The sequence below is a fragment of the Aythya marila genome (genome assembly GCF_965140915.1).
Source record: "Aythya marila genome assembly, chromosome: 25".
NCBI classification, from domain to species: domain Eukaryota; kingdom Metazoa; phylum Chordata; class Aves; order Anseriformes; family Anatidae; genus Aythya; species Aythya marila.
The window spans coordinates 497945-515679 of NC_139066.1; the positions used below are offsets into that span (position 1 = coordinate 497945).

The window sequence follows — 17735 nt, forward strand, 5'->3', positions numbered from 1 at the left end:
CCTTGCACATTTATTAGATTAAATATGCTCAAGGCAGACCCCTGGCTCTGTGTCTAAGAGCACAGCTGTCTCTGGTCACGCTGTGTCTCATTGCAAGAATGCAAAGTGCTTGAAGGAATCACAGATGGCAAAGAGCATCCAGAGTGTGCTCCTGGATAGCTGGAGTGTGGGCAAAGACTGAACGAGCAGAACAGAGGAGCAGAGGGGAAAAAAAGTAAGTGTGATTAATTATTCAGCTTTTATAGAGGTCAAAAGGAGGGCAGAAAGTCAAAGCTCATCAATCAGCTGGCAAGGAGTCGTTTCCACCTCTGTGTTCATAGATCCGTAATGGTTGAATGTGCAGAGGGAAGATGAAGAGGAATAAAGAAGCTCAAGTGTTTCAAGGGCTTGGTTAGCTCTGCTGGGTCTCTGAGGGGACCTTGCTGTTGGGTCTTGGCATTTGCTGCCCCACAAGGTGTGCTGCTGCCCAGACTTACCTGCAGCGGTGCTGGGCTTCACTAGTGATGGTTGAAACACGGAAGGATCTGGCACTGTCTGGTTTAGAGAGGACAAAAGGGAAACCCTGTTCTCAGGTATGGGAAGGACTAAGGTGAGGAGAGAGGCAGAGGCTGTGGTTCAGAAGTGAAGGACATGGGACCATGACTGGGGGGGAAGGATGCTGGGTGCAGCCTTGGAAGGTGCCTTCTCCTGCTGCCCCTTGTGCTGGTGAAGGAGTGAGGGAGCCCTGTCTTCACTGGTGGCTTAGCGATAGGTTAGATGACAACCTGGCGGAGGAGTTTGGAACTGGCGTGGTGCAGTCCTGGGGCAGGGCATTGGGTTTGGTGGCCTCCCTGGGCAGGGCGATGCATGCGGTATGGTAGTGGAGGGCTGCTGGCATGTTGGCATCTTCCTGCTGTCTTATCAGGACATGTTTCTAATGCTTTGAAGGCTGCTCTCCTCTTTTGGCAAGATGACGTGCCAAGACAGGGCTGTTGATGGGGCTGGATGGCTTTCCTGCTCAGTGGACACCAGAATGAGATTGCAAAGCCATGCGGCGATAAAAATGAGCTGTTATTGAGCAGTGTGAAATGCAGAGGCATCATTACCGGTGGGGGGGTGAGGGGGGAGGGGTTGAACAACAACAACAACAGAAGTATTTTGGGTCTATCTAGGGTTGGTTTTGGCATGCTGCCACCACCAATGTCTATTTTGCTACCAAACATGCTGAGAAACTGGGAAGCTCTATGAAAGAGGGCTGCAACTGTGTTTTATCAGGTTTAATATTTTTGTTGTAGTTATTACTTCCACTACTACTATTTAAGGAGAAGCTTATAAAGATTAGAAAGGGAAATGCCATCTGTGGAGTTTGGCCAAGTGACAAATTATACTACATGATGTCGTTACTCAAATATTTTGGAGAGTGTGAACAGCAGAGAAGGGAAGCAATTGCCATTGCCTTCTGTCAAATGCACATGTAGGAAAGGAAAAGTCTCCTTCCAGTGCAAGGTCAGCATGAGAAAAGCCAGGCAACAATTCCCCCAGGAACGGCCATGTGCCATGTGCTTGCTGGGTAAACATGCAGAGCATTTCATGGTGTCGCTTGTCCCTGAGCATCGTGCTGCTGTGGCTTATGCGAGACCTAAGTCATTTTAGCAAGAGCCCCAAAGCCAGGCTGCAATTCTCATTGATTTTCCAACACCAAAACAAGGCATCTTTGGAAGCATGTATGGAAAAGCTGTTTCTGCTGTGAAACAGCCCTGCATAGATCCTGAAAGGTACCCAGGTTAGCTGAAGGCAGAAGTGCATTTCTTCGTTGGGAAAGGCAAAAGAAAAAAGGCAAAGTATTCACTCAGGAATGCAAAGGAAAGGCAATGTATTCACACAGGAGCCTGGAGAAAAAGGGTTGTGAACCAGCTTCATATTCCATGTGATCTGGTTCCCTTTGTTCCAGGAGAAAGGACCAGCACTGCTCACATTGTTTCAAAAGCTCACTTTCAGGTAAGAAACAAATTTTCTAGTAGTCCTGAGCCCCGCAGGGCTGTGTGCCATGTGCTGGCCTTTTACTTATGCATCCTCCCCAGGCTAATTTATGTGGGGATGCTTCAGCACATGTATGAAGTCCCAGTTCAGCTCAGGCTGTTGATCCCCACAGGTAGGCAGAAGATCCTCCCAGTTTGCTCCCTGTAATCTCTAGCTTCACTGGAGCTGGAGACCTCTCTCCATCACTTCAGCAGCCTCTTCCTCCAAGGCAGTCAGGTCACCTAGGTCTTCCTTCAATCTAATTTGCATATAGAGCTAAACCAGCTCTGCACTGTAACCCTGGCACGAGGAATATTGGAGGCAATTATGGGAAAAAATGGCAAAAATCCTGTTTATTTCAGCGATACCCCAATGGAGATGCATTTATCATGCTGCAAGTTCTTATCTGAGCATGTTCCCATGGGAAAAATTGACACATTTTGACGATACACAGCAGTTTGTTATACCCCGTCCCAGGAGCCAGAAACAATTTATCTTCAGTGTCTAATCTTAATGCCTTCAGTACAGATATTTATTTCTATAATGATAGTAATGGCCTCACAGGATTGTCTGTATGGATGTTCTGTGGGCTGCCATGAATACTGCAATAGTAAAAACAATAATTAAGTATTACTACAGCAATACAAGTTAGTACTGAACTCAGGAAAGCCACAAAGTTGTCAGTGCAGGATCTGTCACATCTCCAGCTCTTGGCTCCAACCCATGCCACTGCGGCCAAGGGAGATGGGTTTGGTGTTGCACCGGAGCAGAGCAAGGTGCTGGGGGCTGGATTTGGCCATTTTGCTGCCTCAGGGTGGGATGTCGACACACAGTAGCCCATGCAAGCCCAGGGCTGGTGCTGTAAGGATGGCAAGCAGGTCCCATGAATGCAGGGACCCTCTTTCTGCACCCCGTTATGGGGCAAGAATTGAAGTTTCCAGAGGCAAAATCTTCCCTTTGGGGTTGGAGGTGGGGTCTCTAAGGCATTATGATGCAGATTTGGGGGTCGGGTATGACAGGAGGGCATGGGAGGCAGCCTCTTTGTATCTTCATAAATCCAATGGTCTTTCCTACCACCCAGCTACCTCTGGTTTTGCTTTCTGGGTGAGAAAGAGGGTACAGAGGGCAAACGGTTGTGCACGGCTTGCATGCGATGCACGGTTATGCAACGGTTGTGCATGCCAGGGTGATGGAGAACTCCAGCCTTTAACCATTAAACATCATCAGGGAGTTGTCTGCTTCCAGTCCAGAGATGTTTTCAGCAAGCAGGAATCATTTACTGGTGTCATTACCTTCCAAAGGGGGCATGTTACCTCCAGACCCTGTAACAGAGTCAGCCTTGTTTGGAGCTGCAGTGTTTGAAGGCACTGGTGCTTCTCCTTGGCTGTTGTGCAGGGAGGTTTGCAGGCAACTGAAGGCAAACCAAAGCTTCTTGGAGCAGCCTGTGGTTTCCAAAAACCGGTGCAAGGCAGATGCTGGTTGTGGGTGATGGAGAGGAAGGAGCTGGGAGGTGCCCATCAGCCTGCAAGCAAAGCAGGGACAGGGACACATGCACCACAAGAAGCTGCCCATGGATCCACAGTCTGAAAGCCCTTTGTGAGGCATGGTGCTCTTTGTCTGCTTTTAGGGTGCTTTGCCGAGCTGATCTGCAAGTGACCACAGTTTGGCAACCCACTTGTTATGAAACCTCCAGCAGGATTGGTGCAAACCACCTGAAAACCTGAGGCAGGCAGGAGCTGCTTCTGCAGAGCTGCAGAGCCCAGTTGGCTCTTTTGATTTCCAGATCAAACGCATTCACTGTCAGTTGATCCAGCTTGGATTTTTTTTTTTTTCCAAATATTTTCCTGTCAATGGAAATGCTCTGCTCCCTTCTGATGTTTGCCTGTGTTGTATTTATAGAGAGGATTCACATCCGTGTTTAGGCTCTGTCTTGCCAGACGATGCACAGCCCAAGCTGTGTTGGCCTCCTCCCAGCTCCTGGGATCCCCGCTCCTCAGCCCAGCCCAGCAGCTTTGGTGTCTCCTCTCCCCGGCTCCATCGGTCTGGCTTCTGCAACGAGAACCAAAGGTGGTATTTCTGATGTGGTTTCACTACCGAGCTTCTCTTAGAATCACAGAATCATTTAGGCTGGAAAAGAGCTTTGAGACCATCACCCAAGTCTAACCATCACCCTAACCAACCAAGACCTTTGCTTTTAAATGTCATTTCTTTGTGTGTGTTGGCACCTGAGAAGGTGGGTTTGGGTGAAGAACAGCATGACCAAGCTCTGGCAGCTGGAGTAACCCTCTGTTACCCATCAAAAAGAGATTTCTCACCTAAAGAAGTCAAGCAGCTGCCAAAAGCTGGGGTGGAAAATAACGCAGGGGCTGCGGAGGGACCCTAGTGACCATGGTCTGCTCTGAAGTGGCCAAAAAGCAGGGAGCTGAGCATTCCCTTTGCTCTGTCTGCCTTGCAAAACTCACCTCCCTCCCCAAAATCTCAGCCAGTCCAGATATGTCTTGTGCTCCCTCCAGCTGCTCTATTTCACGTCCTGCCCTCTCTTGTGCTGCTTCTTTCTCACCTTGCCTTGCAAAAGCTCAGAAAAAAACTCTGACATCAACACACCATTAGTCTTCTTAAATCTCCAGGTCAGCACTGACTGATTTTATCTTTTTCCACCCCTTCCAGCAAAATTCCTTGCAGCTCTGTAGGCTGTCCCCCTAAGCTGTACAAGATGTAGTTTTCACAGGTTATTTTTATCAGAGGAAAATATTAGCCTGCCTGCTGCCATATGAGATCTGTCTGCGCCCCGCCAGCCTTGCTGTGGGCCGCACGCTACAAGACAATGCAAATATTTTTATATATAGCAGCCCTCCATATGCAGCAGCGCAAGAGGAGAGGGCTGGGGACTGGTGGGAGGCATGGAGGTTTGGGGGGGGACAGGTGCAGGTGTCGCAAAGAAGCAGCGATGCTTTGGGCTGCAGATGGGGCAAACCTGGACTGTACAGAAATAAGGAAAAAATCTGTTCTGGTCAGCAAGGTGTTTGGTTTTGGTGTCTGAATGATGCACGGGGTGAGTATATGTTAGAAATCTTGCAAGTGGGGAACCCCAGCACTGACAAACCCCTATCTATAAAATAGGATGGGATAAATTAACTAACAAATAGGCAATATGAATTTATTCTGGCTCCCAGAGTTTTTCTTCTGTTGAGATTTAATACCCATTTGGCTGCAAGGGGTAAAAATTACACGGTGGGGAATTTTCTAAGGAAATGTGGAACAACCAAAACTTCTTGTGGAAATGTATGGATGAGTGCCACTGGGATTCAAGTTTTGGGTTGAAAAGCAAAATCCTAAATCTCTATAAAATACCCCAATGGTTGAGGCATTGCTTTAGATATGAGACCAAGGCTTACTCCCTGCGTTAGAGCAGGGATTTGGGGGTTCTTTTTTTATGTTTCCTTCCTCACCACCACCTCCAAAAAAAGTCAGCTATTGGTTTTGTGTATATCTGGCCAACACTTTGAAACCACAAAAAAGTGCGTGAGCAGGAGAAGCATTTCCCTCGCTGATATAACTGAAATACTTCTTTGCTTTAGTTATTTTTTCCCCACTCTGGCTGATGGAGTAGCTCTTTCCTGGCATTTTGTAATCAAAGAACACATCTGATACACATCCTTTTCCATTAAAATAAGTGTTTACTTAGTCGCCGAGTTCACCAAAGTGCTTTGAAATTACATCGCTCAAAACACTGACATTTATAGGCAATGCAAATTAAATAGACATAACCAGTGATGTCAGTGTGCGCAGGCAGGGCGCAGAGTCAAGGTTTCTCCAAGCAGTGAAAACCTCTCTGCCCGCGCCTGTCTTCAAATGTCCTTGCACCAGCAGTGATTTTATTTAATTGCACTGTAACTTCAGAGCTTTCCCACCCTTCCTGGCTCTGCACTGAGAAATTGCTTCTCTCCAAAAGGATGCAAAAGTGAATAAAACTGGCCCCAGAGCAGGGATGTGGCAGCAGAGTCCTGGTGCCTGCAGGGAGTTTCTTACTGCAGGCTTCCCAGAGAGGGTCCAGCAGGAAATAAACAGTTGTGAGAGGTTATCACTCTTCAGAGTGTCTGCAAAATGAGAAAATCAGGTGGGTGCTGGGGTGGTGCATGCTCAGCTTAAGAGGAAAATCTCATCCTTGCAGGATAAAGGACCAGTAGAAGCAATTTGTGGTGCCAGAGCAGTGCGAGCTGTGCAGCATCCCCTGGGATGGAAAATTCAGCGCTGTTGCTGCAGAGGAGCTGGACTGGCACAGCTCTGTCTGACAACCGTCCTATCCCTGCCTGCATGGACCTTGTAGGTCCTCACTGCAGCTGAGGGTGTGCCTTGCTCACATGCACCCCAATTTCCCTATTTCTTCTTCTGTCCTGCTCTGGGACTATCATGAGCTCCTGTGGAACCCACACTCCCAGAGAGGTGTCACCCACCTGGGTTGGGATGCAGTGGCACTTCCCATGGACCAGTGATTCTCAGGGCTGGAAGATCTCCCTGGCACCTCTTAGAACTTCCAGCTCAATAAACCATGTCCTACAATAGCTCTCACTAAAGATAGCCCCTTTCCGGGCTCCAAAGTGTGCCGGTGTCCCCAGTGGCAGTCCATCCATGTTCCCATGAAGGGGTAGAAGCAGAGCCAGGACCCAGCCGAGGGCACATAGAAATCTGCTTCCATCTGGCTCCCATACGAGCTGAAATTAGCAGCAGCTTTTTGACCGTTTAATATTTCAAGATGTTCTGGGGGAAGCGGTGAGGCTCCTGGAGGGGGATGGAGGAATGTGCAAGAACTGCTTCTGTGCCTTTGTAATGTGTCCTTTATTATTTTTATTTTTTTATTATTTTTTAAAATTGTTTCTGTTCCTGCAGTGGGAACAGCTTGCCAAAGCACAGCCAGCAGATGGGCAGCCTGGGGGGCAGGCACCCCCAGCTCGGGATGCAGGTGGCAGCATGGGGACCAGAGGGAATTATTTCTCCTTTTCTCCTCTCCTTGCTTCATGTTCCTGGCAGCATCTCAGCTCCTGCTCCTGGGGAACCCCATCCCATTTTTCAGCTGTCCTCCTCCCATGATCTCCCTTCCCTGCAATGAACAATTTCTATAGGATGCAGAGGTGGGAGGGGATCTTTGTTCCTTCCCCACAAAAAAAATAAAAGAAATAAAATAATAAAAGCAGCATAACCTGGCAGCACCAACCCTCCCTGCCCTGCCATGACCCCACCAGTAAAGCAGGTTGTGAGATGCCTGTTTCTACACTAACAATAAAGTCTTAAGCCTAACAGGGAGAGAAGCAAGGAACTTAAATATTCATTGCTGGCTCCTCACCGTCCACCAAGACTGCTTTAACATCTCTGGTCTCGGTTTGCCCTGTTTATTATGTAAGAGGCTTTTTAATAATATACGTTGAGACATATGGCCCCTCAGATTTAGTATGCAAATGCAATATGCTTAACTAAAAATAGATGATATGCTTAAAGTAGTTTGTTATAACACCTTCTGTTACTTGGTGAGTAATGAATCACGGCTGCGCTTTGCAGAGCTTGTATTGGATTGAACAGGGATCAGCCTCAGCTGCAGGCTCGCCTCCAAGCAGTGGGGGAGGTCGATGAGACCGGAGTCCCAGAGGTGCCATGTCCTGCCTCTGCCAGCACCATGGCCAGAAAATGAAGTAGAAGACACCCGAAGAAATGTTTGGCAGGGGGTTAAGTGACAAATTGCTGGTAGGAAAGCTTTGGATGCCAGCTAGGTAGAGCATTGCCTTGTACCCTGGAGCGCTAGTTTGTGTTTTGGGGTGTATAGCCTGCACACATTCCTATCCTGGTTTGCACTGTAAGAATCAGGCAGTGATCAAACCCCACTGCAGTGCCTGCTGAAGGAGTCTGCTCACTGCCAGTGCCATGCCTGGATGCAAGGTGCAGAGCCAGCCCTCTTGCAGGCTTCATGGGCAGAAAGCTCTTTCCTTTCTTCTTTTCTCTCCTGCCTGTTATTTTTGCTTCTCTTTGTGCAAATGCCTTAACTGTTTCTCATTGAAACAAAGAGAAACAACAAACAAGAGGTGTCATCTTGTGGTGCTGTTTGGCTGGATTGCAGTGACTCTCCTGGCCCTTTTGCAAAACCATCGAGAACTGTGAGCCCTCCATGCCCCTGTCGCAGCCCCAAGAGATTTTAAAAAGCAAAGAGATGAATTTTTTGAACATATTCTTTCACCAAAAAAAAAAAAAAAAGGAGAAAAAGGAGAAATGCTTTATATCTGATAACTGAAATATCCCATCTGTATCCCAAGAGATAAAAAGAAAGGACTGATTCAGCTCTGCAGCTAATACTGCTGTCTCGCTTGCCTTCAGTGCAAGCTGTCAGCTTTTCATGCTGGTAGCTCTTTCAGGTGTAGAGCTTTTGGTTTCCTTTTCCCAGAATAGGTTTTTAACCTCCTGCACAAAGCGCTGCTGACTTGCCATAGTGAAGCGTGTTGCACGGTGCTTCTGTGCCGTTCTTCTCATGCTCTCTGTCTCCATCAAAGCTTCCAGTAGCGTTCAGATCATCAGTGATGTGCTGAGCCATGTCTACCTGGGTCGTCCAGCTCTGCTCCACTTCCTGTGCGAGGTCTAAGGGATCTGAGATCACTTCCTATCTCCATGAGAGGAAGGCAGGGAAATTTCCATTGGGAAATGCTTCTTCTCCCCACAGCTCATCCCAGCACACATAATTCAAGAAGACTATCTCAGTGTGCAGCCCCCAGCACAGAGGAGAAGGCGAGGTCCCTGCTGCAGGTTCTCAGGAGAGCCTCAGAGCAGCAAGGTCTGATTTCCCAGCTGGGGGAATGGTTTGTAGAGGGAAGCTGCCTGCCACCCTCACATAGCATCTTGTGCCGCTCCTGCAAATTTCCTCTGTCCCTCTTAAATACAGGTGAGCATTTAAGGGAGGGATGGGATTGTGCATGCCCTGCGCAGCCCCAGCCCCACTGGGACCCTACTTCCGAGCAGGATGCAGGGTTTGTTCTCAGCAGCTGCCAGAGCTGGTGTCAGACATCTCATTTTCATCCTTGTGGAAACTCCTTGTCCCTGATTTCTCCCAAGACAGCAGCCAAAGCAGAGCCCAGAATAGTAAAATACACAGGACAAATTGTTAGAGATTGTTTTTAGTGGGAAAGTTGTGTCAACTCAATTGCCTGTCAAGCGGATGTTATCATCCCCCCCTGAACCTGATGCAAATATTCTTATTTCAGCTTCACTTAATCCTGTTACCAAGCAACTTTAACTGCAGCAAAACACAACACTTCCACAGAAAGGAGAGCACTCACAGGGGATTGGAACTGGTTTCACTGTAGTTAAATGGGTTTCTATATAATTGCATATTTTTTTCCTGTTAGCTTCATGAGTACAGCTTTCCTATAGGTATCTTTCCATGGCTTTTGTTTTTTCTTTTGTTTTTATCCATAAATATTTGTCTAGGAAAAACGTGAGAATATTATGCATTTGCCTGAGATTACAGAGTGTAGAAGAGGCACTGGGGAATCTTCCAGCCCACCACCTTCAATAGCAACATTGAACCCGTTTTACAGATGGGGAAAAACTGAAGCAAAGAACGAGGAGTGTCTGAGGAGAACCCAAGCCTCCTAGCTCTGCAGTTACTTCTGCTCAGCACAGAAGAAGGCTTATTATCCAAATTAAACCTCCAGGCCACCTTCTAGTAGAGCCATGGCATGAACCAGCTGAGAAACCATGTACCAGATTGAGGCAGGTGGGATCTGCTTTGTTTTCCCCCGAGCAGGAGTGGCTTCCGCAGCACTGCCAGTGACTGCTCCATCTATAAACGACTCAGGACTTGGGCTGTTAGCATCTTCAGTTCCCAGAAATTAGTGTTGAGCCCAGTTTCAGATATTAATTGCCAGGGAAAAATGGATTGGTTTGGACATAATAAGGCAGGGGAAGAAGGGGAGCTCCATGCCTTTGGCAGCATTTCTTATTTTAATTGCAGCTCCTTGAATGTTCAAGGAGAAGAACTTTGCAGCCTGCACCCAAGCCTGCAGTCAGCTGGAGCTTTATTGAGGTTTTCAAGCGGTGCTCTGAGCAGAAAGTCCTGATGAAATCCTGGGAAGACTGTGCCAGGAATAGAAAGCTGTGCAATCTGCAACATACAATACTCTGCAGCCAGCTTGAAGCACATGCTGAATTAATCCCCAATTTAATTAACACTACAGTAATCCTTCAGCAAAAAGAGCAGCTTAGGATTTGTTTGGAAACACCGTGCTGTATACAGTAATATATATTAACGTCTTCAGAAATGCAATCATTAAGGATGCTTTACTCCATTCCTAATGTAGGCTGCTCTGAAAAACTAATTTATAACTTCTGGTCTCTGAAAATAGGGATTGGAGATTGAATGAAGGTATGGGGTTGCGCTTCCCAAAATTACAAAATTAGTCTAAAAAACATAAGGTACAAACCAAACCCCAATTGCCTTGAATTTATTTTTGAAGTTTTTCTGGCATCTGAGCCAGTCAAGGGGTTTTCAGGGTTACTTTGTCTCCCTTGATGGATGTCTGCAAGAAATAGGCTTAAAGAAACAACAGCAACAGCCTGGCCTGGCGCTCAGCCCCATGCCTCCAGGAGGTACCACTGGAGGAAGACATGCAACAGGATGCTATTTTCTATTAAAGGATGCTATTTTATATAAAGGCTTTTGTACAGTTGGGCTTTTAATTTTTCTTTCTTAGTGGAAAACAGCTATTTTGTAGAAAATGAATTTTTATTAGAAGTGGCAGTTTTTCAAAGCTGGTTTTGTGTTTATAGTTTGATCCTTACATGTTTCTTGCAGAAAGAAACAAAGAATGCTCCCTTGCTTTTGGCAGCCTTTCTAAAAATGCTGTTTATTTTGCTCTTCTTGTTATTATCATTTATGAAAATTAATAACTGTGTGTTTTAATACCAGAGTTCCTTCTACGATGTAGAAAATCCATTCTCCTCCTTGTGCATGATTACAATGGTTGCAAGCCAGGGTTTTCCATGTAAAATTGCAAAGTCTGTCACTTTTTAGTTTCTTAAAGATATTTGCAGACTGTATCTTGTTTGCTTGCTTATGTTTCTGAATGCAGAGTGGTTTACCCATAGAGAAAGACAGAGCAGTGCACAACACTTGGGGAAATCCATGGAATTAAGTCAAGGCAGACCCAGGGAAATGTGAGGCATGTGCAGAAATGGGCAGATTAATTTCGGACCAAAGTGTTTCAACAAAACAGTTCCCGTTGCCCAACAAGTTAGTGAAAATTAGTGAAGGAAGCATATGGTATCACCTCAGAAGTGTTGGAAAAGGATCAACACCCAGCAAAGTGATGGAGCTGGGTGGGGTCGGCACGAGTGGGTGTCCCGTGGAAATAACGGGATCAGGCGTTAAGTTGGAGGAGCAGGAGGTGGGTGCTAGAAAAGGGTTCAAAATGCACGGTTCTGGCATGCGTTCGCCTCAGCAGCAGTGAGGTTGGATGGGGACGCTCAGCATTTCCAAAGGCTTTGTGGGAATGCTGGCTTCACGCCCAGCACTGGAGCATTTGGGGAGCCCTCGCTGAGGAGGTGTTGGTGGGGATGAGACCCTCAATGGGGGGTTGAGGGACCCCTTGAGCAGATAGAGAGTTCAGTCATGCCAACATCCATCCTATGGCTCACGGAGGGAGAGGAGCCAAATTATGGCCAAGAACAGCAATGGCAATTTACGCCAGGTTTTTGTTGTGGTGGGTCCCAGTAATGGGGCTGTGTTGTTTGCAATAACCCTCATCATAGCAGCATGGCAGGGGTCAGTTCAGGTCATGGTCACTGGGTTTTGAGCAAAAGTGGAAGCCAGGAGCAAGGGTGGTCAATGCTAACCTTGTTCCAGGACACTTCTGTGCAGGGAAAACCCTAAAAAACTTCACTTTCTCTGCCGTTGTCCCACTAACTTGGGATTTAGAGGAAATACGTACAGCCTGCACATCCACCACGTGCCACGACATTCAGTAGCAACACTACCATGCCCGAATCGTAACACTGTTTGGCTACCAAAAACACTTTTGCCTCAATAAGGAAAAAATACGTGATTACTTTGTACAGAATGTTGCAGAACCAATGCTCTGGGCACATGGATTAGGGAGTGCCAGAGGCATCAATCAATGGGAGCATGTACTTAAGAGTGCGGGTTGCAAATCAAAACCTCTCTGCCTGGTTAAATGTCCGACCCCAAGTGCTTGGAGCTGAGCTCTGGACCCCAGGGATTTAGAAGTACGTGACGCTTGGGGAGGAAACAGTTTTCATAAGTCCTATTTATCTCTAAATTCTTTCGGAGGTAGGAAAACAGAGCTTTAAAAGGTTAAATATTAAATAGCCTGCTCCAGCTGCTCAGTATGTAAAGGACAAAGTGCCAGCAACCACAGGACACGTCACTGTGGGCACAGAGCATGAAGCTTCAAGTAGCCACTGTGTAAAGCAGCCTCAGTGGCACAGTGGAGCATTTTTAATGTTGTTTGCTCCCAAAAACTGAATGAAACATGTGGTTTGGTTTGTGTTTGGAGGGGGGAGGGTTTGATAGCACAGGAGGGGATGAAGGGGAGGACTGTGCATCTGCTCGGGGGTCTCCGGAGGTCTCCAGCCTTCTTGGACCAACACTTGATCTGTTTGGCTATGGCTTTATGCTGCTGAGTGTTACACCTGGAAGAATGGTTAGCTATCAAAGAGGTAGATCTGTGCACTGTGAGTGCTCTCTCAATCCTGACAAATCCATGTCAAAGCCCATTCCCACCAGTGCAGTCTCTGGCTTTGTTTGCCTTGGGAGGTACCGAGTGAGCAGGATCCAAGAAAATCCTCATTTGATAGGAAGGCTGATTCCTTCACTGCCTGATGAGTCAGCAGAGTTGCCTCCTTTTAAGCAGTGGGGTCCTGAGATTTGGGAGCTTCGTGCTATCTGCTACCACTTTTTTCTTCCCCTGTGCTTCCCCTGTGCCCATGTCATCCCATGGCCTGGTGTCTTCTGCACATCTTTGTACAGCCCTGGGGCAACAGTTCTGTGGCTGTCGTTCCTTGGTGTTGGGTTTCTGCCAGTGTTTTGGATTGAATACAGTGCTGCTAAAATTTGAAATGCATAATAAAATTCTATAAAAATACCAAGGAATAACAAGAAAAAAAAATAAATAAAGAGTGACTCATCTTTATACAGAAGTTCTTTAGGTAGTATTTTGCTGCCCCTAAGCATAGATTGATATTAGTGGGTAGCTATGTTTTGAGGCCATACTATGCATAGTTAACAACTTCCTTTGCAAATGAGCCCCCTACCCTTTAATCCCATGTGCTCCCTTTAGTTTGTTTGGATGTGAGACTGTGGCAGCAAAGCTGAAGAAAGAAATGTTATGCACCCCTTTTGCATGAAGATGCCTGGGTGATGGAGAAGCCCAAGTCCTCATATATCACACTCAGGTCTGGTTTGCATCCCATTAATTCAGCTTCAGAAAGTCTCTTTTGAGTTGGTTTTAGTGGAAGGGAGTCTCAAGATGCGGAACATCACATCAGCCAAAGTGAGGAAGCCCCTAACTGGGTGATTTGTTTGAGCCCATGAGCTGCAAAGTATCTTTGTCCATCTTGAAGCAATTTCAGTAGCTGAAGCCATGGGCAGCTTTGGATTTTAAACTTTCTTTATTACTTGATTGCCCATGTTATGCCCTAGGTGGCCTCGGGCTGTGTCAGTGCCGGAGATGAGACTGCAGGGCAGCAGAGGTGGGTGTACCCCTGCTTTTGGTTACAGAGACCTTACAGACATTAGAAAGAACTCTGAGGGAAGGAGAAGTTTATATCTGTAAGTTAAGTGCATGGGAATGCATTTTTTTTTAAACTAAATATCATTGAGAAAGTAGATGTAGCCTCCTGTTTTCTCTAGAGAGTATGGATCAGGCTGGAGAAATCACAGATCTCTGAGATCTGGGGCAGACAAGCCCCTGGGAGGGGCAGCAGTGTGAGGACCAGGAGCCAGCAGATGCTCTTGGTCCCAATGGGGAAAAGCCATGGTGGCTGCAGCAGCGAGCTGTGCTGCATCTCTTGGTGCTGGGTTTCCCTCCTCCATGCTCAGAAACCTTATCAGCCAGGTGGAGCACTCCCCGCTGCTTACCTCTTGCTTTTGAGCAGATTTCCCAGATATAACTTCCCAGTGGACACCATCCCACCCACCCCATCCCGCTTAACCTCCTGCCTTCTTCTTTCAGAGGAGACGACATTTGAGGCTGGAGTCAAGGTTCAGATCCACAGCCAGTCTGAGCCACCGTTTGTCCAGGAGCTCGGGTTCGGGGTGGCCCCTGGCTTCCAGACCTTTGTGGCCACCCAGGAGCAAAGGGTAAGTCCCAGCTTTCATTTACAAACCAAGGTCCCTCCAATGGGTCCATAAGAGGGTTTTCATCTATGTGCTGATGCCCATGGAGAGGTGTTTTCATGGTTAAGAGCCATTTTTACTCCTTACTTCAAATTGGTTGGAGAGAGGACAATTTTTTCAGCATTACTTTCCATGCATTACCCACAATTCCCATAGCTTTGGCCACAAAAAGGATTTCAGCTTTGGTCATTTCCCTGGCTCATTTTTTTCATGGTTATGGTTCACCCATGGCAGTTGCTAAACATGTTGGGTACTATCAAACCTGCTGAGAAAAGATGTCTTTTGCCAAAAGGCTCTCACACTCACAAGAGAGGATTTTATGCGGCAGAGTATTGTGAATCCTTTCAGGTAACACAGAAATGTTCCTGTCACTCACTTATTATAACTGGTGGCGGGAAGCTCAGGGCCTGGGGTGCCTCACCCTCCCTGAGTCCCAACAGTGGCACATCATCGCAGTGCAGATGGATGCAGTATGATGTGGCATCATTAGCCCCAAATCCTGGTTAGGCATTTGGAAAGCAGGCCAGCAGAATAGTTTTTCCCCAGCTTGTCCCCAGTGTTTTCACTCTTAGCCTTCCTGCTTCATTGCTTCCCTCATTTTCCTCCCTGTTCTTGCATCCACCTTCAAATGGAAAATGAATCGAATTGAGGAAAGTGAACAAGAGCTGATGGAGGATTTGCTTAGATTAAACCTCCACAGGAATCAAAAATGTAGAACTTCAGCTCAGAGCAACTCGACGAAGTCACCACCAAATATATCTTTAGGTCAAGGCATCTCTCCGTGGCCACAGGTACCAAAACACAGCTGAAGGTGCTGCATTTCAGTGAGGCTGGATGCAGAGCCTCTCCCCTTCATTACAGCACACTTGTGCATGCTTATCCTGGAGATAATGAAGGGTGTGGGTTCCCGGTGGCTGAGCACCAGGTGAAGACTTCTCAATTAAGGAGGAGAAATGTTTTGTTGTCAGTTTGTGTCTTGTGGGAAGTCTGGTGGGCTGGAGAAAATGATCAGCTTTATTAGCAGTTGTTTGGAGCGGAGCACTCAATTGGAGCCTAACACCTTGATAATAGTAAAGGCAAAGGGATCTTCAAGGGGGTGAGGCAGCAGCTGCTGGAGCCCAAAGCAGCTCCTGTCCCATCAGCATGCCATTGGCTGGCTTAGCCCTGTCCTTGTGCATGCTCAGCCTCCCCAGACCCATCCTCTCAAGATGCTCTATGGCCTCGGCAGACCTTGCTGGAGGATGTGATGGAGCTGGGTGCAGCAGCTGCTGGAGGAAAGAGCCTTGGAAACCCATCATGGGCACCTTTCATCCCATTCTCTTGACATTAAGCCTTCCACGTGTCCTCAGCAAACTCATCTCTATTAGCAGCTGCTTCCTGCAAGCCCTAGAGGACCCGGCAGCATTTGGCATTACTTGTACAGGACATACAGAAAGATAAGGAATCTACAAGGATGGAAAGCTGATTAATTAGCACCAGAACTGCTGGGCTTCGCGTGCTGTATCCATCCCCTCCTGTGCCTGGGCATCTCACAATGCAGTCTGGGGACTCCAGCACCAGGGCAGTGGCATGGGGTCAGCCTCAAGCCCCAAGCCTCTGTTGGCAGATTCAGTGTGGAGCTGCATTCTTTGTGATTCATTTCATATCGCCAACCTTTATTATTTCATTATTTCCATTTTTAAAAGCTAATGCAAAAGAACCTATTAAGAAGATAAGCAGCTCAGAGAAAGGGAAAAAAAAAACACAAAACCACACCTCCTTCCCCACATCCATCCTTCTAGGGGCGAAGATACAGAATACGACAAGAAAAACAGATTTTAGGGGACTATGCTTATGCCTGTCCCCTCTTCCACAGGTTTTGCCTGAGTTTCAGTGCTGGGAGAGGGCACGGCACATTTCTGTTTGGTTGCAGCAGTTCTGTAACAGCTTTAAAATTATGTCACGGGTTGCAAAGCCATCACCCTTGAGACATGATAAGGTCTTTTTTTAACCTAATTACAACTGTTACAGCATATGCATGCCACTGTCTCATTTAATTACCCTGCAGGGACCAGCCAGGCATCACCCAGTTTCTCCCACCCCAAACACACATCTTTGATTCAGGTCCTGATTTAGTCTTTTTTTTTAACACTACATCTTTTTCACTATGGGCACGCACATGCTGTCCTTCAATAAGTCAGGGCAAAAGGAGGAAAACCCCGTAAATATCACCCAGAGGAGTGATGTTTACCGCACCGCACCCTGTAAACATCACCCAGCCAGTTATTGCAGTCCTAAACCATGTGTTTTATACTACCACGAAGCACAAATTAAATGATTCTCCAGCTGGAGAGGGATAGAAATGGGCAGCAAAAGAGCAGGTTGTTTTGCCTCTCCCAGCTCTGAGGAGGCTTGGCTAGTTATAAGCACTTTTCCATGCTCAGCGCCAAAAAAGTAGGCATGGAATTGAGCAAACTTGTCTTGTCTTGGTGGTGGGAGCTGTGCAGCATCTTTGAGAAAGGCTTTGGGGTGGAGAGAATTTATTTATGCCTGAGTTAATGGCTCATGGTGATAAATTCTGGACCTTTATTCTGAGAGCTTTCCAAAAGCCCCTTGTCGAAGGCAAATCCTGTGCCCGTGATGGCGCGTGATCTCATTAAATGTCACTGGAAAATGAGCTGTCAATCTGAAAAAGCATAAAATAAAATAAAAATCAGCTTTTCTTCAGCAGTGGCTGAGCCCTCTGACTCCTGGTCCCTCCAGCAAAAGTGACTTTTAAGAAATTTTTGCCAGTTTGCCAGTTTGGTAACATTAATGCAGCAGCGACATCGTGCTCGTGTATGATGTGTCTGTCAGGAGAAAGCACTGAGGTAGCACCATGAGCAAGGACTTTGCAAGTGTACCCACTGTGTTTGCTGTGTCAAAGAAAGCAAAGGCAATGTGAGGGGGGGAGTTCTCCATAAAACATGTTTGTGCAGTTACATAGGCCAGGCTGGCTTTCTGCTGTGGACATGTGGCCCAGAATCTCAGATCGAAGTGATCTGAGGATCTGCTGGAGGTGGCTCAGCACGGCTGCAATTAAAACAAGTATTTTGCTGGAGGATGTCAAACCTCTCTGGGTGACAGCGTGAAGGGAGCTGGAACAGTTTACACAGACACGTGAGAGCGTGGTTGCTGTTTTCTGGGGTTTTCACACGATTTTACATGAGGAGAGGAGCGGGAAGGAGCCAGGGCAGAGTCAGCCGCATATCTTGCCACAAGAGATGCTTCGGCTGCACAGGGGAGTGGTTTCCATGGCAATCGGTGAGTCTCATGAATACGGTTTTTTACTCATGAATGGCCAAAACCCCGAGTGCTTTGTGGGAGC

General features: G+C 47.1%; 1 protein-coding gene across 5 annotated transcripts in view; it reads left to right on the forward strand.

Annotated features, from left to right (window-relative positions):
* LOC309887216 (acid-sensing ion channel 2) overlaps positions 1–17735 on the forward strand; it is a 106527-nt gene that overhangs the window by 67476 nt on the left and 21316 nt on the right. For all 5 annotated transcript variants that reach the window (XR_014319033.1, XM_082778764.1, XM_082778761.1 and 2 more), the window contains one exon: positions 14226–14353. Coding sequence is in view for 4 of the 5 variants with exons in the window: in XM_082778764.1 (XP_082634890.1) it covers positions 14226–14353 (128 nt within the window). In the remaining variant the exon portion in view is untranslated. The remainder of the gene's footprint in view (positions 1–14225; positions 14354–17735) is intronic.